This window comes from Dermochelys coriacea, chromosome 24 (genome assembly GCF_009764565.3).
Source record: "Dermochelys coriacea isolate rDerCor1 chromosome 24, rDerCor1.pri.v4, whole genome shotgun sequence".
NCBI lineage: Eukaryota > Metazoa > Chordata > Testudines > Dermochelyidae > Dermochelys > Dermochelys coriacea.
Window position 1 is genome coordinate 12345019 of NC_050091.1, and position 17501 is coordinate 12362519.

Sequence of the window (17501 nt, forward strand, 5' to 3'; positions counted from 1 at the left end):
CTTACGAAATTTTGGCCTAACTGGCTTGTGTGATATACATTTATAAACGGAGAGTGCTGTGTACATAGCGAGATCGAGAATTAGAGTATTCTTTGAAAGATAATTGGGACCATGATAAACTATTGTAGAATTGAGAACATTTTATTCCAAGAATTGAGTATTACATGCAATATATCCGAGTTTAAATTTTTTGTAAAATACTTAAAATCAGGGAAAGGGTTCCTCCCAGTCTGGAAAATTAATAGCTGTATTTGTAATCATGGTGTGGAAGAAAGACTGGGCTTGTGTGTGTCTGAAAACAGAGGGTTCAGTGCGATTCATATTGGGCTTGAGGTCTAGCGCAAAATATATATGACAATACTGATTTCACTTCAAGTGCTCTGGGAATGAGAATTAATTTTATATAACATGATATTGAAAATTTGTGCATGTTGTAATGCATGTTGAAAATTGAGACTGGTGTGTGTAACATACATTAAGGACTCGGCTCAAATGTGAAGTTGTCTTATTGCAGGCAGTATAAATTCATCTTTCTGTGCTCACTGGAAGCGAAGTTTGGAGATAATTTGAGATAATTACAGTCAAGCCATATTACATGCAACATAAATTAAGCATTGTCTGCATTTTGATAGTTTAGAATTTGCATGCAATAATTAAAATGATTGCACAGAATCAGAACTGCATGCAACATAGTGTCACTGTTCTGTGCAATAATTGAGATTATGGCATGAAGTGAAGCTTGGAAATGAAGACTTGCCAGCAATAACACCAAGAATTAAGACTAAAATTCAATGCAGGGTTTTAGAAAGAGCAAAATCACTTCGCAAGCACTGGGGTTCATTAGCTAGAGTGTCACACTCGCATAAAAGTGCTCAGAATAGTCTCAGGATCCGATGGTGAGGCTGGAGCTGGTGTGCACGACGCAGTGAGGCGTTTATACCATGCAGCCAGGTCTGCCGATGGTGTCGCTCCGGGGAAACGGGCAGAAAAATGCTGACTTGCACCAGTGCAGGGCCTGGCCCAGAGCCTTTTTCTGTAGTGTTTGTCGAGTGCTGGCCATAGCCTGGAATTCTCCTTTCAGGGGAAGAACACAGAGCCCAAGGAAACGGCCACCCCAGCAGCTCCAGACCATCGGCACCCCACCCCGCCTGCTAACAGGCCAGAAAGAATCAGGAGAATCATTTCCTGGGGGAAAACAAATCACACCCCAAATCGGCCTGAATTTTGGACCCAAAGCTAAACCACCCCTTGCAGAAAGGCTGGCTCCCTCGCCGAAGGTCTCTATGTTCGTTTACTGTTAATTCATCCTCACACGCCCAGCCTGCCTGCTGCTGACATGTCTAATGCTTTGTGTGTCATTCCAGCCCCTGCGCCTGACCGCAGAGCCTGTGTCCAGGCTAATAAAAAACAGACAGCAGGTCACGTCCGCTGCTAGGAAGGAGGCAGACACCTCGCGCATGCAGCTGCCTTGAAGGTGGGAGGGGGATCCTGGAAATTAACAGTGGCCTCTGGAAAAATCCAACTCCGAGTTGCAAGGAACTGAACCCCAATAGAGCATGCTCTTTGCCACCATCCAACTCAGTGTAGGCTGGGGGCGGACAAGGTCTTTGCAGTCTCCACGCAAAGCTATGATTGAATGTTCGGTGTGGTACCTTCCACCCACGCTGAGCTGAAAGAGGAAACGCTTCCAGCCCCCGTCCCACTAGACCCACTCCCTTCTCAGAGCTGGGAAAGAACCCAGGAGTCCTGGCTCCCAGCCCCCCTGCTCTAACCACAGACCCCACACCCCTCCTAGAGCTGGGGAGAGAACCCAGGAGTCCTGGCTCCCAGCCTCGCTGCTCTAACCACCAGACCCCAGTCCTGGAGCTGAGGATGCGACCCTGGAGTCCTGGCTCCCACTGTGTGGCACATTCCAAAGTGGTTTCCTAATGACCTGGTCTCATTAGCCTAGAGGAGAATTCTATCTGGATCATGTCCTGACCCCCCCAGTGTATCTCCACAGGATCCCACATGGCTTCCTAGAGAGGGGTAAGGCCAATACCTGCCTGGGGGGCATGAGGACCCTGGCATTAGGCCCGGCTTGGACACTCCCTGGCACCCTGTCCTGACAGAGCGGCGGGGAGGGGCATCTCTCCAAGGGGATGGCACAGCTCCAGCCAGGTTTGGGTCACCACTGCTGGGGGCTGCCCAGCTCTGGGAGGAGAGTGGGGGTCTGGGGGGTTAGAGCGGAGGTGGGGCTGGGAGCCAGGACTCCTGGGTTCTCTCCCTTGATCTGGGAGGGAGCAGGGTCTGGTAGGTTGTGGGGGGGCTGGGAGCCAGGACTCCTGGGTTCTCTCCTCGGATCTGGGAGGGAGCAGGGTCTGGTAGGTTAGAGCAAGGGGATCTAGGAGCCAGGACTCCTGGGTTCTCTCCTCAGATCTGGGAGGGAGTGGGGTCTGGTGGGTTAGAGCAGGGGGGGCTGGGAGCCAGGACTCCTGGGTTTTCTCCCTGGATCTGGGAGGGAGCAGGGTCTGGTAGGTTGTGGGGGGGGGGCTGGGAGCCAGGACTCCTGGGTTCTCTCCCCGGATCTGGGAGGGAGCGGGGTCTGGTGGGTTAGAGCAGGGGGGGCTGGGAGCCAGGACTCCTGGGTTCTCTCCCTTGATCTGGGAGGGAGCAGGGTCTGGTAGGTTAGAGCAAGGGGGGCTAAGAGCCAGGACTCCTGGGTTCTCTCCCCAGATCTGGGAGGGAGTGGGGTCTGGTGGGTTAGAGCAGGGGGGGCTGGGATCCAGGACTCCTGGGTTTTCTCCCTGGATCTGGGAGGGAGTAGGGTCTGGTAGGTTGTGGGGGGGCTGGGAGCCAGGACTCCTGGGTTCTCTCCTCGGATCTGGGAGGGAGCAGGGTCTGGTAGGTTAGAGCAAAGGGGGCTAGGAGCCAGGACTCCTGGGTTCTCTCCCCAGATCTGGGAGGGAGTGGGGTCTGGTGGGTTACAGCAGGGGGGCTGGGAACCAGGACTCCTGGGTTCTCTCCCCGGATCTGGGAGGGAGTGGGGTCTGGTGGGTTAGAGCAGGGGGGCTGGGAGCCAGGACTCCTGGGTTCTCTCCCCAGATCTGGGAGGGAGCAGGGTCTGGTAGGTTGTGGTGGGGGGCTGGGAGCCAGGACTCCTGGGTTCTCTCCTCGGATCTGGGAGGGAGCAGGGTCTGGTAGGTTAGAGCCAGGGGATCTAGGAGCCAGGACTCCTGGGTTCTCTCCCCAGATCTGGGAGGGAGTGGGGTCTGGTGGGTTACAGCAGGGGGGGCTGGGAGCCAGGACTCCTGGGTTCTCTCCCCAGATCTGGGAGGGAGTGGGGTCTGGTGGGTTACAGCAGGGGGGGCTGGGAGCCAGGACTCCTGGGTTCTCTCCCCAGATCTGGGAGGGAGTGGGGTCTGGTGGGTTACAGCAGGGGGGGCTGGGAGCCAGGACTCCTGGGTTCTCTCCTCGGATCTGGGAGGGAGCAGGGTCTGGTAGGTTAGAGCAAGGGGGGCTAAGAGCCAGGACTCCTGGATTCTCTCCCCAGATCTGGGAGGGAGTGGGGTCTGGTGGGTTAGAGCAGGAGGGGCTGGGAGCCAGGACTCCTGGGTTCTCTCCCCAGATCTGGGAGGGAGTGGGGTCTGGTGGGTTACAGCAGGGGGGGCTGGGAACCAGGACTCCTGGGTTCTCTCCCCGGATCTGGGAGGGAGTGGGGTCTGGTGGGTTACAGCAGGGGGGGCTGGGAACCAGGATTCCTGGGTTCTCTCCCCGGATCTGGGAGGGAGTGGGGTCTGGTGGGTTACAGCAGGGGGGGCTGGGAACCAGGACTCCTGGGTTCTCTCCCCGGATCTGGGAGGGAGTGGGGTCTGGTGGGTTACAGCAGGGGGGGCTGGGAACCAGGACTCCTGGGTTCTCTCCCTGGCGGGGAGTGTGGGTGCCGAGGGACAGAGGGGGGGACAAATATATAGAGGGGTGGCGCCACCTGGCGGCTGTTCAGCGAACAGCAAGCGCTGAGACAATGGCAGACCCCCGGCTGCTGCCCCCTCGTGGCCAAAGCGGCGTCAGCAGCCCCCGCCCGCAACGCCTGAGGCTTCATTTAGACTGATCCGCCCAGCCTATGCCACCCGCCCCGCCCCGCCCCCCCGGCTGCCAGGATCCCCCCCGGCCCCACTGCCAGGGTCACCCCAACTCCCCCCAGACACCCACCTCCACCCCTGCCAGGCTCCTTCCCGGACAAACCCAGGATCGATTCTGCGATGCTCAGACAGGGGCAGGGGTCTCCTCTACCTGCCCCCCACCACATTCCCTACCTTATGGCTTGGGCTAGGTCATGGCCACAGAGCGCCCTCGATCCGGGGCCTGGTGCAGATCAGTGGGAGGGAGCCACCCTTGGGGAGACCAAGTCAGGGGGAGGGAGTGTGGGGCAGGAACGGAGCTGATGAAGCTGGGAGCCTGGCAGGAGCGATTCCTGGCAAACACAGGGAAGGGGGAGCTGACCCAGTTTCTCCCCCTCCCGGTTGGGGTAACATCTCTGAGAGTGATGTGGGGGAGCTAATTTCCCAGCCAGAGGTACAGGACAGGAGGTGGGGCTAGGAGAGAGGCAGCTTGGGAGAGTGGGCAGGAGACACCCCCATTTGGCCAATGGAGTGGAGGGTGCCAGGGACCCCCAGGCCCTGTGCCCCCTGGTCCCCAACAGCCCCTTAGGGGCCCTCCAATGGGCCAGATCCCCAGGGGTCAGCCCCCCACTTCCCAGACTGAGTCTCTGGGCTGCAGCCCTCCTGCCTCACCCCTGGAGCTCTGCCCAGCAGGGCCAGGGGAGCCGGGCTGCTAGGGGCTTCATGCCTGCTACAGGGATTGATGCCCCTCAGGCGGGGTGGGGCAGGGCCTGCACAGCAGAGCGGGGTCATTAGCACCCCACGCAGCCACGCTGCAGCAAAAGCCGCAGTCTCCCCCTCTCGAGCTGGCCCAGGGGAGAGCAGCCCTGCAGATCAGCAGCGGTTGCTCGGTACCGGGGACCCCTGTGGCTTTGCAGACCTTCCCTTGATCCAGTTCAGTCACAGCCAGGCCTCCAACAGCCAATTCATCTTACCCCACACAGGAGGCAGGAGCAGACACTGGCACATCCATGGCAAAGGTGGAACAGGGCAGGCGGAGGGAGAATTTGAAGAACTAGCAAGAGACGCCAAAACTAACAGCAACTTGTTTTTAAATCCCCCTCTAGCAGTGGGGCCCTGAGGGAGCAAGGTGCTAAAGAGCAGGCAAGGAAGACAGGGGAGAAGGTGAATGAATTCTTTCCATCAGTTTCGCTGCAGAGGATCTGAGGGAGATTCCCACACTTGAGCCAGTCTTTTGAGGTGACAAATCTGAGGCACTGTCCCAGATTGAAGTGTCTGTAGAGGAGGGTTGGGAACAAACCGATGAACTAAACAGTAATAAGTCACCAGGCCCAGATGGGATTCACCAAGGGTCCTGAAGGAACTCAAAAGTGAAACGGCAGAACTGCTAACTGTGGTATGTAACCTATCGCTTAGGTCACCATCTCCTCCAGACGACTGACAGCGTTAAAAGGCTCCAGAGGTGACCCCGGCAAGTCCAGGCTGGTGAGCCCGACTTCAGTCCCGGGCAAACTGATCGAAACTATAGTAAAGAACAGAATTCTCAGACACAGGGATGAACACAATTTGTTGGGGAAGAGTCAACACGGCTTTTGTGAAGGGAAATCAGGCCTCACCAGTCCACTAGAATTGTCTGAGGCGTCAACAAGCATGTGGACAAGGGGGATCCAGTGGCTGTAGCGTCCATGGACTGTCAGGAAGCCTCTGACAAAGTCCCTCACCGAAGGCTCTTAAGCAAACTAAGCAGTCGTGGGATAAGAGGGCAGGTCCTTTCCGGATCAATATCTTGTTAAAAAAAGACAGGAAGCAAAAGGTCGGGATAAATGGTCATTTTTCACAGTGGAGAGGGGTAAATAGCAGGGTCCCCCAGCGCTCTGTACTGGGATCAGTCTTATTCAACATATTCACAAGTGAGCTGGAAAAAGGGGTAAAGTGAGGTGGTAAAATTTGCCAATGACACAAAATTACTCAAGACAATTAAGGCCAAAGTCAACAGCGAAGAATTACAAAGGGATCTTGCCAAACTGGGTGACTGGGCAACACAATGGCAGATCAAATTTTATGCTGATAGGTGCAGAGTAATGCACATTGGAAACCATAGTCCCAACTATGCACACACAATGATGGGGTCCAAATTAGCTGTTACCACTCAAGAAATATCTCGGCGTCATTGTGAATCATTCTCTGAAAACAGCCACTCCATGTGCAGCGGCCAGCAAAAGCCAACAGAAGGCTGGGAGCCATTAGAAAGGGGAGAGATAAGAAGACAGAAAATATAATGCCTCTGTATAACCCCCGGTAGGCCCACGCCTTGAATACTGCATGCGATCTGCTTGCCCCATCACAGAAAGGATAAATTAGAACTGAGAAGGGCAGCAGAAAGGATGAGAGGGATGGAACCGCTTCCATAGAAGGAGAGATGAATACAGTTGGGACCGTTCCACTTGGAAAAGGCGCCGACGAAGGGGGGATAGGCTGGAGGGCTCTAAAGTCATGACTGGGGTGGAGACAGTGAATAAGGAAGTGACACAAGAACCTCTGATCACCAGTAAAACTAACAGGTGGCAGGTTTAAAATAAAGAACAGGAAGTATGTCTCCGTTAGCAGTTAACCTGTGGAACTCACTGCCATGGGCTGTTGTGAAGGCCAAAACTACAACTAGATAAGCTCCTGGAGGACAGGTCCCTCAATGGCTATTGGCCAGGATGATTGGGGCCCAACAGGGATGTAAAAGTTTAACCAGTTAACCGATATGCATCAGTCTTATGGAACAAGCCCCCTTGTTCCCCATGTTAACTCCTTAACAGGTAACCAACAGAATTTTAACAGGTGACACGGTTACTATTTTTAAACCCTATTCACATTGCCTAGGACCCAACCCCATGCTCTAGGTGTCCCCAGCCTCTGCGTGCCAGGCGCTGGGCATGGATCCCTCAAGTCCTGTTCATTCCCTCTGAAGCACCTGGCGCCAGCTGCTGGGACCCTGGGCGAAGCTGGCCCCTTGGTCTGGCCCCGGGTGGCTGCTCTGTCTCCGGCTCCGCAACAAGAGCGGCTTTGGAACCCTTCTGCGCCCTGGGGTAGCAATGCAAAGTTCATAGGGAAACTGAGACATGCCTAGGAAATCAAATTATGGCAGTTCCCTCTGGGCAGATCCTTGGATCCTGGCTTGGGAGCTGTGGATACCCCAGACACCCCAGCTTTCAGCCGCACAGGGGCTGCAGCCTGAAGAGGTGAGAGGAAGAGTGGGGGGGGGGTGATTAGCCCAGTGGCCAGGACACGCCCCACCCTGTGGGAGAACCAGGGCACCAGCAGCTGGGCTGACAGGACCATGTCGTCTGGCACCCTTTTCCAAAGGCCTGCACTGGACATGGGAAAGGGCGGCTCAGGGCAGTCTCCTTCAAGGCGACTCAGCATCACCCGACTTCCCACTCAGGGAAGAGCCGACACGTTACTACAGCTGGACTCCTGGGTTCTACTCCAGCATGAGGAGAGGGGGGCTGGGAGTCAGGACTCCTGGGTTCTACCCCTGCGCGGGGAGGGACTCTGGGGTTCTTCCCCAGGCTGGCGGAGAAGGAATAGGCACTTTCAGTTCAAGGAGAGTCTCCTCTACAAATTCTTTGTTTTATTGATTTTTCCATCCCGATACAAGACGCTGCAAAACCATTTGTCGAAAAAGATCAGGTTGGGCTGTTTTGTTTGGTTTTTTTTCATCTTTTGATTAAAAAAATACCATCTTTTTTAAATAATTCCACCAGCTGACACCCCCCTACCCTTGGGGCTCAGAGGGCAAATTCCTGCAGCTGCTTCCTGAGCCCTGTTTGCCCCCCCACCCCCCCGATATATTTATATTATGTACAAATAGCCAGAGAACAGGAAAACGTCCCTAAGAAAACTGACTCAAAGGTTCCCACTTTACAACCTCTCCGAGTCTCCCCAGCCTTCGGGGCAGACAGCCAAAACAGCAGCGGGAGGAAAACGAGCTTTGCGTCCTAAAAATAATTACAGGTCAAGTCTCCTTGTCAGCTGTGCCCCTGCCCGGGGACACAAGCCACGGCGAGCCGGCAAGGGGGCTGGCCCCATGCCCTGCAGTTGCCTGTCCTGCGTCTTCACCAATACAGGAGGGGCATCACTGAGTCCAGTGCTCGGCTGAGGGCTTCCGGGGCCGGCTGGCAGCTGACACAGTTGGAGGCCTGTAGGCTGGCAGAGGTTTGCCCCGTGGCAGCACACAGACGGGGTCAGGCTGTTCTCAGGAGTCTCTGTGGCCCAAGTGGATGAGCTCCAGTGGCTCAGAAAAAACTACAGACCGAGACCTGGGAGAGGAGAGGAGAGGAGAGGAGAGTAAGTGCCAGGTGCAGGGCAGGCACTGCCATGGCCCAGCATCACAGGGGGGAGGGCTCAGGGCAACAGCAGAGCGACCCCCCCACTCACCATATGCCTCCCTACCCCACCTTGGGCAGATTCCTCTGCTAGCACCCAGAAGCAGCCAGGGTAAGAGTGGCTAGCACACAAAAAGGCCACGGCTAGCACGCCGGGTGATGGTGGCTAGTGTGGGAGGGACGATATGACGGGGGTAACTGGGAGTGATGGTGGCACACAGGGCGCTGGTGATGGTGGCTAGTATGGGGGGCACTGGGTGTGGGGGGGAGGGGAGGAGACTGGGGGGGAGTGGTGGCTAGCATGGGGGGGAAGGGACTGTGGGTGATGGTGGCTAGCATGCAGGGAGGAGAGGGAGTGTGTATGCGTGGTGGGCAGGGAACAGGAGTGATGTTGGCTAGCACGCAGGGTGCTGGGACCCAGGGTCAGATGGGGCTGGTGTGTGCGCGCGCGGCTACCCGAGGTGGAAGAGGCCAGCTAACACCCAGCAGGGGCAGGGAGAGCTACATACCCAGACTGAATTCCCCGGAGGCCAGGCTGTGCCCCCGCCCCACAGGGGCTGTCACTGGGGGCCGAGGCTCTCCAGCAGCAGACGGCGCCCCTCCTCGTAGTCATCCTCGTCCACGTTGACCAACAGCCGGATGGCCTCCTGCCCCACGGCGTCCTTGAGGGACTCGGTGAGGAAGACGCCCTTGAGGGCCTCCAGCAGAGAGCCGTTCATGTAGTCACTCCAGAAGGCGTCCAGGTAGGAGAGCTCCGAGAACTTGATGTCGCAGATGATGGAGCCCAGATCGCGCGACTTGAGGATGGTGTTGGACTGGCCGAAGATGTCGAACTGGCGCTCCAGCCGGTGCTGCTTGTTGGACAGCACGTTCTGCCGCAGGACAGGCTCGTGCTGGCAGAACTCGGCACGCACCCGCAGCCGGATGTCTGGGGGGAAGAGGGACAGAGAGAGAGGGGAGGGGAAGGAAGGAGAGACACGGGACGTTAGAGCCACAGGGCACAGGCCAGCAACACACAGAGACCGCGCGCTCATGCAGTGTGACACTGGGGGGAGGGCAGCTCTGAACAGGCCTAGGGGCCGGCCCACCAAGGGCTCCGGATTCCCTCCCTAGAGCATCCTCTCGACACAGGGCTACAGCCAAACCTTGTCAAACGTCCACCTCGTACCCCTGACAGCTCAGACCCACCAGCCCCAGCTAGCCAAGACCCTCTGGAGCAGCTCTGTGGGCCCACATAGCCCAGCCTTCCCCTGCCCCAGTTCCCAGCCAGTTTGCCTCCCCACTCATCCACCAGGGCAGCTCTGCCCCAGCCCTGCTCTCTCCTTAAATTCCCCCCATCGCGAAGATGCAGCCCATCCTGGGACCGTGCCTGCTGTGAGAGATCAGTGCCACATTGCTGGGGGGCTGAGAGTGACTGATGATCTCCTCAGCTGGCCCTTCCTGCCCTAGCCTCACTCAGCTGGTTGGATGATCTGCTTTTCCAGCCTCCCTTCCCCCAGATTTGGCAGGGTTTGGCTGTTGCCATGCAGCCGGGAAGAGGTGGGGTGTAGTTTTGGATCAGCCACCAGTAAGGCCAAAACCGAACGGGGCGGGGGACAAAGGGAAAATAAACAATGTCTAGAGCAAGATACGGTCACATAAAGAACCCGAAAGGCAGGTGGGTGTTACATACGCTCTACAAGGCCGTCTGCTTTAATGGCTCTGTCTTGTGGTCCTCACCTGTAGAAGCATTAACTCAGAGTGCAGTCACAGCCCCGGCCTCCACTGCCAAGCCAACCCTGCCCAGAGCCCATGCCCCCCCCAACCACACCGCTCTGTTGACACTGCGAGACACCCCCCACCTTCCAGCGAGGGGGCAGTGCTAGAGTCCTGCCCAAGGCAGGCTGCCAGAGGGGCAAGGTGGTGGCGATGAGCTCCAACAGCATGGGGCTGGCAGAGGTGTGCCAAGACAGGATGCCCATTTTGGCCACGTGATTGGGCTTGGTACCCTTGCCCAGAGCCCTTCTCACCCGTTAGGGCTGCGGTCTGGGATGCCAGCACAAGCTGTGATCGGAGTCCCTGTCTCTCCAGGGTTCAGAGCAATCGCGAGTCAGGCAATCCAGATTGGGGGTGGTGTCACAGGGTGCCCTGCCAGCAATCCCAACCCCTAAGCCTCCTGCTCAGATCTCCCGCCCGAACCTGCTCCTCCAGATGCCAGCGACACGCTGAGCAGCTGACAGCTTCCTTCCGTTTTACTGACACCACACACAGCTGGGACACAGCAATAGCTGCTGTGCCTGGAGGCTTGGCTCAAGGGATCCCTGAATCCAGAAACAGCAGGGGGCAGCTGTCCTGGGTGATGTTAACACACTGGGATCCTGCTCCCTCCTTGGAAGGGCTAGCAGGACAGAACTGGGGTCACCTCCTCCCCCAGGGATCAAGCCTGCCCACCTGTGGCTGGAAGAGATGAAGCCCTGAGCAACTGCTGAGGTTACAGACATTTGGGACTGCTGCCCCCTCCCAAGGACCAGGACGTGGACAAGGCTTGCCCAGCCCCACAGAGGGGACAAGCTGTTGCCAGCAGCTGGGGAAAGCCATGGGTAGCTCAAAGCAAGCAGCTCAAAGCTGTAAACCACCAAGCACCGCGGAGTGGGGGCTGCTGCTCTGATGGCTCCCCACATGCTATCATGTGAGGGTCAGGGTGAGCAGAGCTCACTAGCAGGAGTGACCAGCCGACTGGGACTTTGGCACTACCAGCCCGGAGTCCCTACACCTCGGGTGGGTGAGCTAGTCCCTCGCCAGGACGGGCACTGGCAACCTCTGCTGCCAGGTCTGTGCAGAGCCCATTACATACACGGACCTGGGCCCCACCAGCATCTGTGGGTCCTGTCCCTCCCAGCCTGGCTAACAGGCAGAGCTGCTGGGGCCAGGAACTGCCCTGGCACAGGGGCTCCGCGGGGGCTATGCTCTGAAGTGAGTTTGGGTTTTTACCAGAGCCTGGTACTCGGCCCGCTTGCCTGGGCCGATACTTATGCTTTTCCAGGAGGTTGATCTCAACTGTGGACCGAGAGAAACAGGGTTCGAAGTTTTTAGCGCAGGGGAACAGCAAGACATCATTCTGGGCATCACTACGGCAAAGAACCTCAGCTGTGTGGGGGCTGGCTACTGACTGCTGGATGGACACCAGGCTGGGGGGTTGAGAGGCGCCCCCTGGCGAATCGGGGGAGCAGTTGGAGGCTCACCCTTGCTTGGCAGGAGTGTGGGGTAGCTAGTGACACAGCAGGGGTGGGCTGTTAACCAGGCTGCGCTAAGGAGTGGCTGGGGGCGTATCAGCCTGGCAGCTGGCAGGAAGGTGTCAGGTTCCAAGCCTGTTCTATGGCTCCAGCAGTGACCAGCAGCACAGGTTGGGGACCACTGAGACATGAACGACCGGCTGCCCGCTCCTGGATGGAGTCGGGCAGGAATCCAGCATGCTGGGGATTGGGGGCTACTCGGTCCATCCCCCGTTCTCACTGGCACCCCAGCATGCGAGCTGGCATGCAGCAGCCGCTCCCATCAGCCCTGCTAGGGGTCTGTGGCACAGACTCCCCGCCGTGCCCTTCTGGAGCGGCCAGACCCTCTTGGCAGGGACACAGGAGCTGTCCCAAAGGGGAGGTGGGCTCAGCACTGCTGAGGTCTCTCTGGATCAGCATGCATGTGGGGGGAGCCCTCTGTCAGAGCCCTGCAGTGGGGGTTTAAAGCACACATTCAAAACATGATGGGTTTCACCGACAACTGCAGGAGAGATTGGGTGCGCTGGAGTCAGTTACCTTTGCGAGACAGTTCTGAGTAGCTTGCATTAGAGACACAGGGTCTCTTTATCATCAACTTTTGCTTAGTAACCTGGAATTTAAACGGTGGATTGAGAGAGAATTGGCAGAAATCAAGTAGCAGCAGCAGCAACAAAAAATCGTGATCCCAAGGAAAATCAGAGCGGTCACCAGGCCCTAGCCTGGAAGACAGACAGAGGGGAGGACACAGCCTCCTTCCTGTGGCTCAGGAAAGTTACGAATGCAGAGCTGCCGTCTGGACCTCGCCAGCGGTCCTGGGATTTGTGCCCCCAAGAAGCAAGGTAACATTATCAAACAGACAGGCAACAATCTAGTGTGGAAGGGAGCTTACGGTCCGATCCGTGCACCTACCCGCCGGATGGCTTAGCTGCACCGTGAAGTTGCAGTATTGACACTCATTGAATTATTTTTGAACCTTCTTCGTTAGAACCCATGGCCTGCAAATTGGTCAAACGGGAAGAGAGCGTTTTTGTGCAGTTTGCTTTTCCGGTCATTCGCATCGCACTGACACAGACAACAGGACACAGAGTGGTGGTGGTGCTGGTGCTCGGCACCCGGCTGGCTGAGCAGGGCGCATGGGTTATATGCTGGTCTCGGAGATAGAAATCCAGGCCACCATCGTGGAATTGAGCTGGCTACCCCCATGAAGGGCAGCATCTGGGGTCTAAGAGCTAGGTGAGTATTTGGGAATGGCCATGAGCCAGGCTAGATTCCTAGAATTTAAGGTCAGCCGTGATCATTCCACTACCTAGTCTGCCCTCAGGGCATGCCTGACACCAAACAGCTTCCATATTGCCCCCGCAGAACCTGCTAGAGGGGGGCCCCCCTAAGCAGAAAGTGCTCAGAAAACTCATGTTTGACTATCAGGCCCCAACCTTCTAGTCACAAGTCTGTGGACTCAGAGCTGAACACTGCTAAGTCCTGGCTCCGACAGGGCTTTCCATTGATAGAACTCAAAGCACTTTACCAATTGGTCAGGATCGTTATCTCTAGATTACAGACATGGAAACAACCACAGAAAGGCAGCATGACTTGCCTAAAATCCCCCAGTAGGGCAGTGGCTGAGCCAGGCCTAGAACCCAGGAATTTGGCAGCACCTGGGACTGGCACTTTGCACAACCACCCACTGCAGGAGCCAGCCTTGCTGGCCTTTGCTAGTCTAAAGGCAGCGTCTGAGGAACAAGTTCCTGATGAGGCAGATGGAGGGCAGAGCCGAACCCCATGGCACCCCAAGAGGGGACAAAGCACAGTCCCAAGAGCTAGGTTGCCGTGGGCAGGATTGAAAGGAATAAGCATCAATAATCTCAACTCTGCTCTGCAATAGCACCCAAGCACCTCAGTCCCACACCAGGCCCTCCCGCGCTAGGGGCTGTACAGACACGGAGCTGGAATCAATCTGGTTTGGGATTAGAATTTCTTGCAGCCGAACCAGCTTTCACTCAGTTATTTGCCTCCGTTAAATCCTCTGCTTCTTCTTCCTAGTCTGCACTGGCCCTGGGCTTAGCACCTAGACCAGCATATAACACAGGGTGGAAGTCAGGCCCCTTCCAGGCCAGCACCCAACACGCGAGGGCCGGCACATCTTGGGCGTTTCCTCCCGCCCTCTCGCAAGGTGTAGCCACTCGACAGTTAGAGCCATGAGAGAAGAAACAGAGCGGGACGGCCATGGGGACGGGACCCACAGGCTCACAGGAGTGGGCCAGGGCTCCCTGCTCCCCCACAAGGCTGGGGTGAGGCACCCCACTGGACTTGCGCAGTGCCCCCTCGAAGTCATTGACACGGAAGGGGCCTGCACTTTGGTTAGAGACTCAGACCAGTGTCCTTGCCCCACCCCAGCTGGGGGAAGAGTAAGAGGCTCCAATCTATCCCCCACTAGGAACCAGAGCCTTTCCATGGCCTGGTCCAAAGGTGGGGGAACCCTGGGCGTGCGCCAGCCAGACACCTACCACAGGTCACTTTGGTGGGGGATGGGGGCTCCTGCTTGAGGGCAGGGACTGTCTTGGCCCCACGCCGCCTGCCGAGGGCACTGGCCCGTGCCCTGCCTCTGCTCACCCGCTTCCTCTTGCTGGAGTTGGAGCCTGGAGAAGAGAAGGAAGGTATGGGTAACAGGACAGAGGTAAGGGCTCAGAGCAGGGCAAGAGAACAGGGCAAGGGCTCGGAGCAGAGATCCACAAGGGAAATGGTGTCTTGTGGCTAGATCAATGGCATTGGGAGCCAGGACTCCTGCTTTCTACCCCTGGCACTGGGAGAGGAGAGGGATTTAGGACCCACCTCCCACGCAGCCCTTGCCCTCAGCTCCCCACACATCCAGGGGGCAGGTACTGCTCCATTTACAAGCCAGGGGAAGGAGCAGAATTCTCCACCACTACACATCAGGGCTGAGATCCATGCTTACTCCCCAGGGAATAGAGGCTTCCTCGGATGAGATAGGCCTGAAAAGAGGCCAATGGCCTGCGGTCATGTTCCAAGCTACGCAAAAGGGTAAGGGGTTGGTGCTGGCAGAGGGCTATACATCCCCCCCAACCCCAGCATAGCCGGCCACCGTACCCGTCTCCCACTGATCAGGCTGGGTCTCTGCAGAGGCTGAGCCGAGACAACTGTCCATCTGCCGGTCAGAAGCTGTCACAGACGGGCCGTAGGTGTATCGCTCAGGGGACACTAAGGGGGAGAAGAGAGGTGAGTTCCCCTGGGACAGCACCACAGCGGGATTCAGAGGATGGAAACCATCCCCCTGTATGCCTCATTGTCCCAAATCTGGCTCAGAGCAGGCATATCTCAGAGCTCTCCACCCCCACAAACCCAGCCCCCTTCTCCTCCCAAGCCTTGGTACCTGTACGCTGCCTCTTCAGGGTGACATAGGGCAACAGGTCATGCCTGGTCAGCAATCGCAGGAGCTGCAGTAGCTGCAGGAAATTGGTCTCATCACATCTCCCTCTCCTCTCCAGCTCCAGCAGCAGCTCCACCCCGTTCCTGGGCTGGTGCCGCTCGCCCACCACCTCTAGGCTCCCGGTTGCCTCCACTGGAGCTTGCCGGCGCCTGCTCCTCCTTTGCCAGCTCTCCAGAAGAGGAGAGGGAGTCTCTGCTCTGTCCTCCTCCACCACAGCCCACAGCCTGGGGTCCAGCGGGTGGGTCCAGGGCTGGGTCTCATCAAGGAGGAAAGAGAGCACGGCCACATCATTCTCCGTCAGCTGGGAGCCGATCACCTCGAACATGTGGTGCAAGGATACCATGCCATAGTACTCCAAGCACTCCTCCTCCTCCCAGGGGTGAGAAATGACCGGCCGCTTCATCTCAGCCATCCCAGGTCACAGGTCTGCAGATCAGCTCTGGCTTTGGGTAGGGCAGTGGATGGGAAGCGCTTTGGGGCAGGTGAATGGGAGAAGACTTGGGGTCTGACACGTGTTAGGGCTCAATGGAGAATCCTACAACACAAGGTCTCTCTGGGGACTCGAGTCTGAACAGCGTCTGCAAAAGGACACAGCAGGACTGTAAGCTGGAGCAGGAGAGCACCTGGTGCAGCGTTGGGGAAAGGAAAAGCCAGGAAATCACAGTATATTGGGGAGGAAGGGACCCCAGAAGGTCATCTAGTCCAACCCCCTGCTGAAAGCAGGCCCAATCCCCAATTTTTGCCCCAGATCCCTAAATGGCCCCCTCAAGGATTGAACTCACAACCCCAGATTTAGCAGGCCAATGCTCAAACCACTGAGCTATTCCTCCCCCCAAAGTCACACGTAGCTCTTCAGAACAGAGCCAGGAGTGACAACATAGTGCCCAGAACAGGGAATCAGGACACCTGGGTTCCCTCCCTAGTCCTATGCTAAGCGTTGGGCTGCAATTCTCTCACAGACTTTAGAGCCCAGAAGCCCTGCTCTCTCCCATTAGTCCCCACTCCTCTCCCCGAGCCAGGGATAGAAGCCAGAGGCCCAGCTCCCAGCCCCCAACTCTAACCACCAGCCCCCACTCCCTTCCCAGAGCTGGAGACAGACCCCAGGAGTCCGACCCCCGCTCTAAGCGCCACTCCCCTTGCAGAGCTTGGGTGCCGTAAATGGCTGTTTCATGGCTGAGTGGGATGATGGCTCCCCACAGAGAAGTCCGAGAGCAAAGGCGCCACAAGGTGGCAGCAACCAGACAAACAAGAAAAACAACACCGCCCCCCGCCCTTTGCCTGTCTCCCCCCCGCCCTTTGCCTGTCTCCCCCCGGCAAGTGTGGCCACAGCCTCGCCCTGCCCCCCTGCCTGTACCCCCCCCGCCTCCCTGTACCCCCCAGCCCCTGCCTGCCACAGCCCCTCCAGCCTGCCTGTACCCCCCCGCCTCACCCAGCCCACCACAGCCCCCCCGCCTGCCTGTACCCCCCTGCCCCAGCCCCCCCGCCTCACCGAGCCCCCCCGCCTGCCTGTACCCCCCAGCTCCTGCCTGCCCCCAGCCTGCCACAGCCCCCACAACCTGCCTGTATCCCCCAGCCCCCGCCTGCCACAGCCCCCCCTGCCACAGTCCCCCCGCCTCTCCCAGCCCCCAGCCTGTCACAGCCCCCCAGCCTGCCTGTACCCCCCTGCCCCCAACCTGCCACAGCCCCCACAACCTGCCTGTACCCCCCAGCCCCCGCCTGCCACAGCCCCCCCGCCTGCCTGTACCCCCCTGCCCCCGCCTGCCACAGCCCCCCCGCCTCGCCCCGCCCCCCCCGCCTGCCTGTACCCCCCTGCCCCCGCCCCGCCCCGCCTGCCTGTACCCCCCTGCCCCCGCCTCGCCCAGCCCCCAACCTGCCACAGCCCCCCCAGCCTGCCTGTACCCCCCCGCCTCACCCAGCCCACCACAGCTCCCCCCGCCTGCCTGTACCCCCCTGCCACAGCCCCCCCCCGCCTCGCCCAGCCCCCACCTGCCACAGCCCCCCCCGCCTCGCCCAGCCCCCAACCTGCCACAGCCCCCCCAGCCTGTACCCCCCCCGCCTCACCCAACCCCGCCCCGCCCCAGCCTGCCACGGCCTCGCCCGGCCCTTCCCAGTCTGAAGCCCCCCACCTCACCCAGGTCTCGCCGCCCCAGCCGCGGCTTGGCTCCTTCTGGCACCTTCGATCCCTCTGCGCACGCGTCTCCCATCAACGGCCACCCGCGGCCCCACCTTGCGCATGCGTCCCTCCAACCGCTGCCGCCCTATCCCCGCCCCCAGCGCATGCGTCGAAGCCGCCCGGAGCACTGGGCGCACGCGCCGCTCTCGAACCCAC

At 58.4% G+C, this 17501-nt stretch overlaps 1 protein-coding gene across 2 annotated transcripts; it reads right to left on the reverse strand.

Annotated features, from left to right (window-relative positions):
* Positions 1–7702: 7702 nt before the first annotated feature.
* On the reverse strand, positions 7703–17499 carry DEDD2 (death effector domain containing 2). Of its 2 annotated transcripts, none has more exons than XM_038382756.2 (6): positions 17304–17499; positions 15116–15750; positions 14833–14943; positions 14232–14363; positions 8986–9404; positions 7703–8410 (listed from the first exon to the last, which is right to left on the reverse strand). In XM_038382756.2, exons 2-5 carry the CDS (start codon positions 15582–15584, stop codon positions 9037–9039), a joined length of 1080 nt encoding a protein of 359 aa, XP_038238684.1. In that variant the 5' UTR covers positions 15585–15750; positions 17304–17499; the 3' UTR covers positions 7703–8410; positions 8986–9036. The 2 variants fall into 2 exon arrangements, with proteins under 2 accessions (XP_038238684.1, XP_043358085.1); XM_043502150.1 differs by having other exon boundaries at positions 15116–15795; positions 17304–17338.
* Between the last annotated feature and the right edge of the window lie 2 nt (positions 17500–17501).

What these genes read in the sequence shown, in the direction of transcription:
- DEDD2 (XM_038382756.2), bottom strand. Translation starts at nt 15,584, where the DNA reads ATGGCTGAGATGAAGCGGCCGGTCATTTCTCACCCCTGGGAGGAGGAG. An exon ending in GCCTGATCAGTGGGAGACGG is followed by an intron (nt 14,364 to 14,832) that starts GTACGGTGGCCG and finishes TCTCTTCTCCAG; the next exon opens with GCTCCAACTCCAGCAAGAGG. An exon ending in CCCCACCAAAGTGACCTGTG is followed by an intron (nt 9,405 to 14,231) that starts GTAGGTGTCTGG and finishes TCTTCCCCCCAG; the next exon opens with ACATCCGGCTGCGGGTGCGT.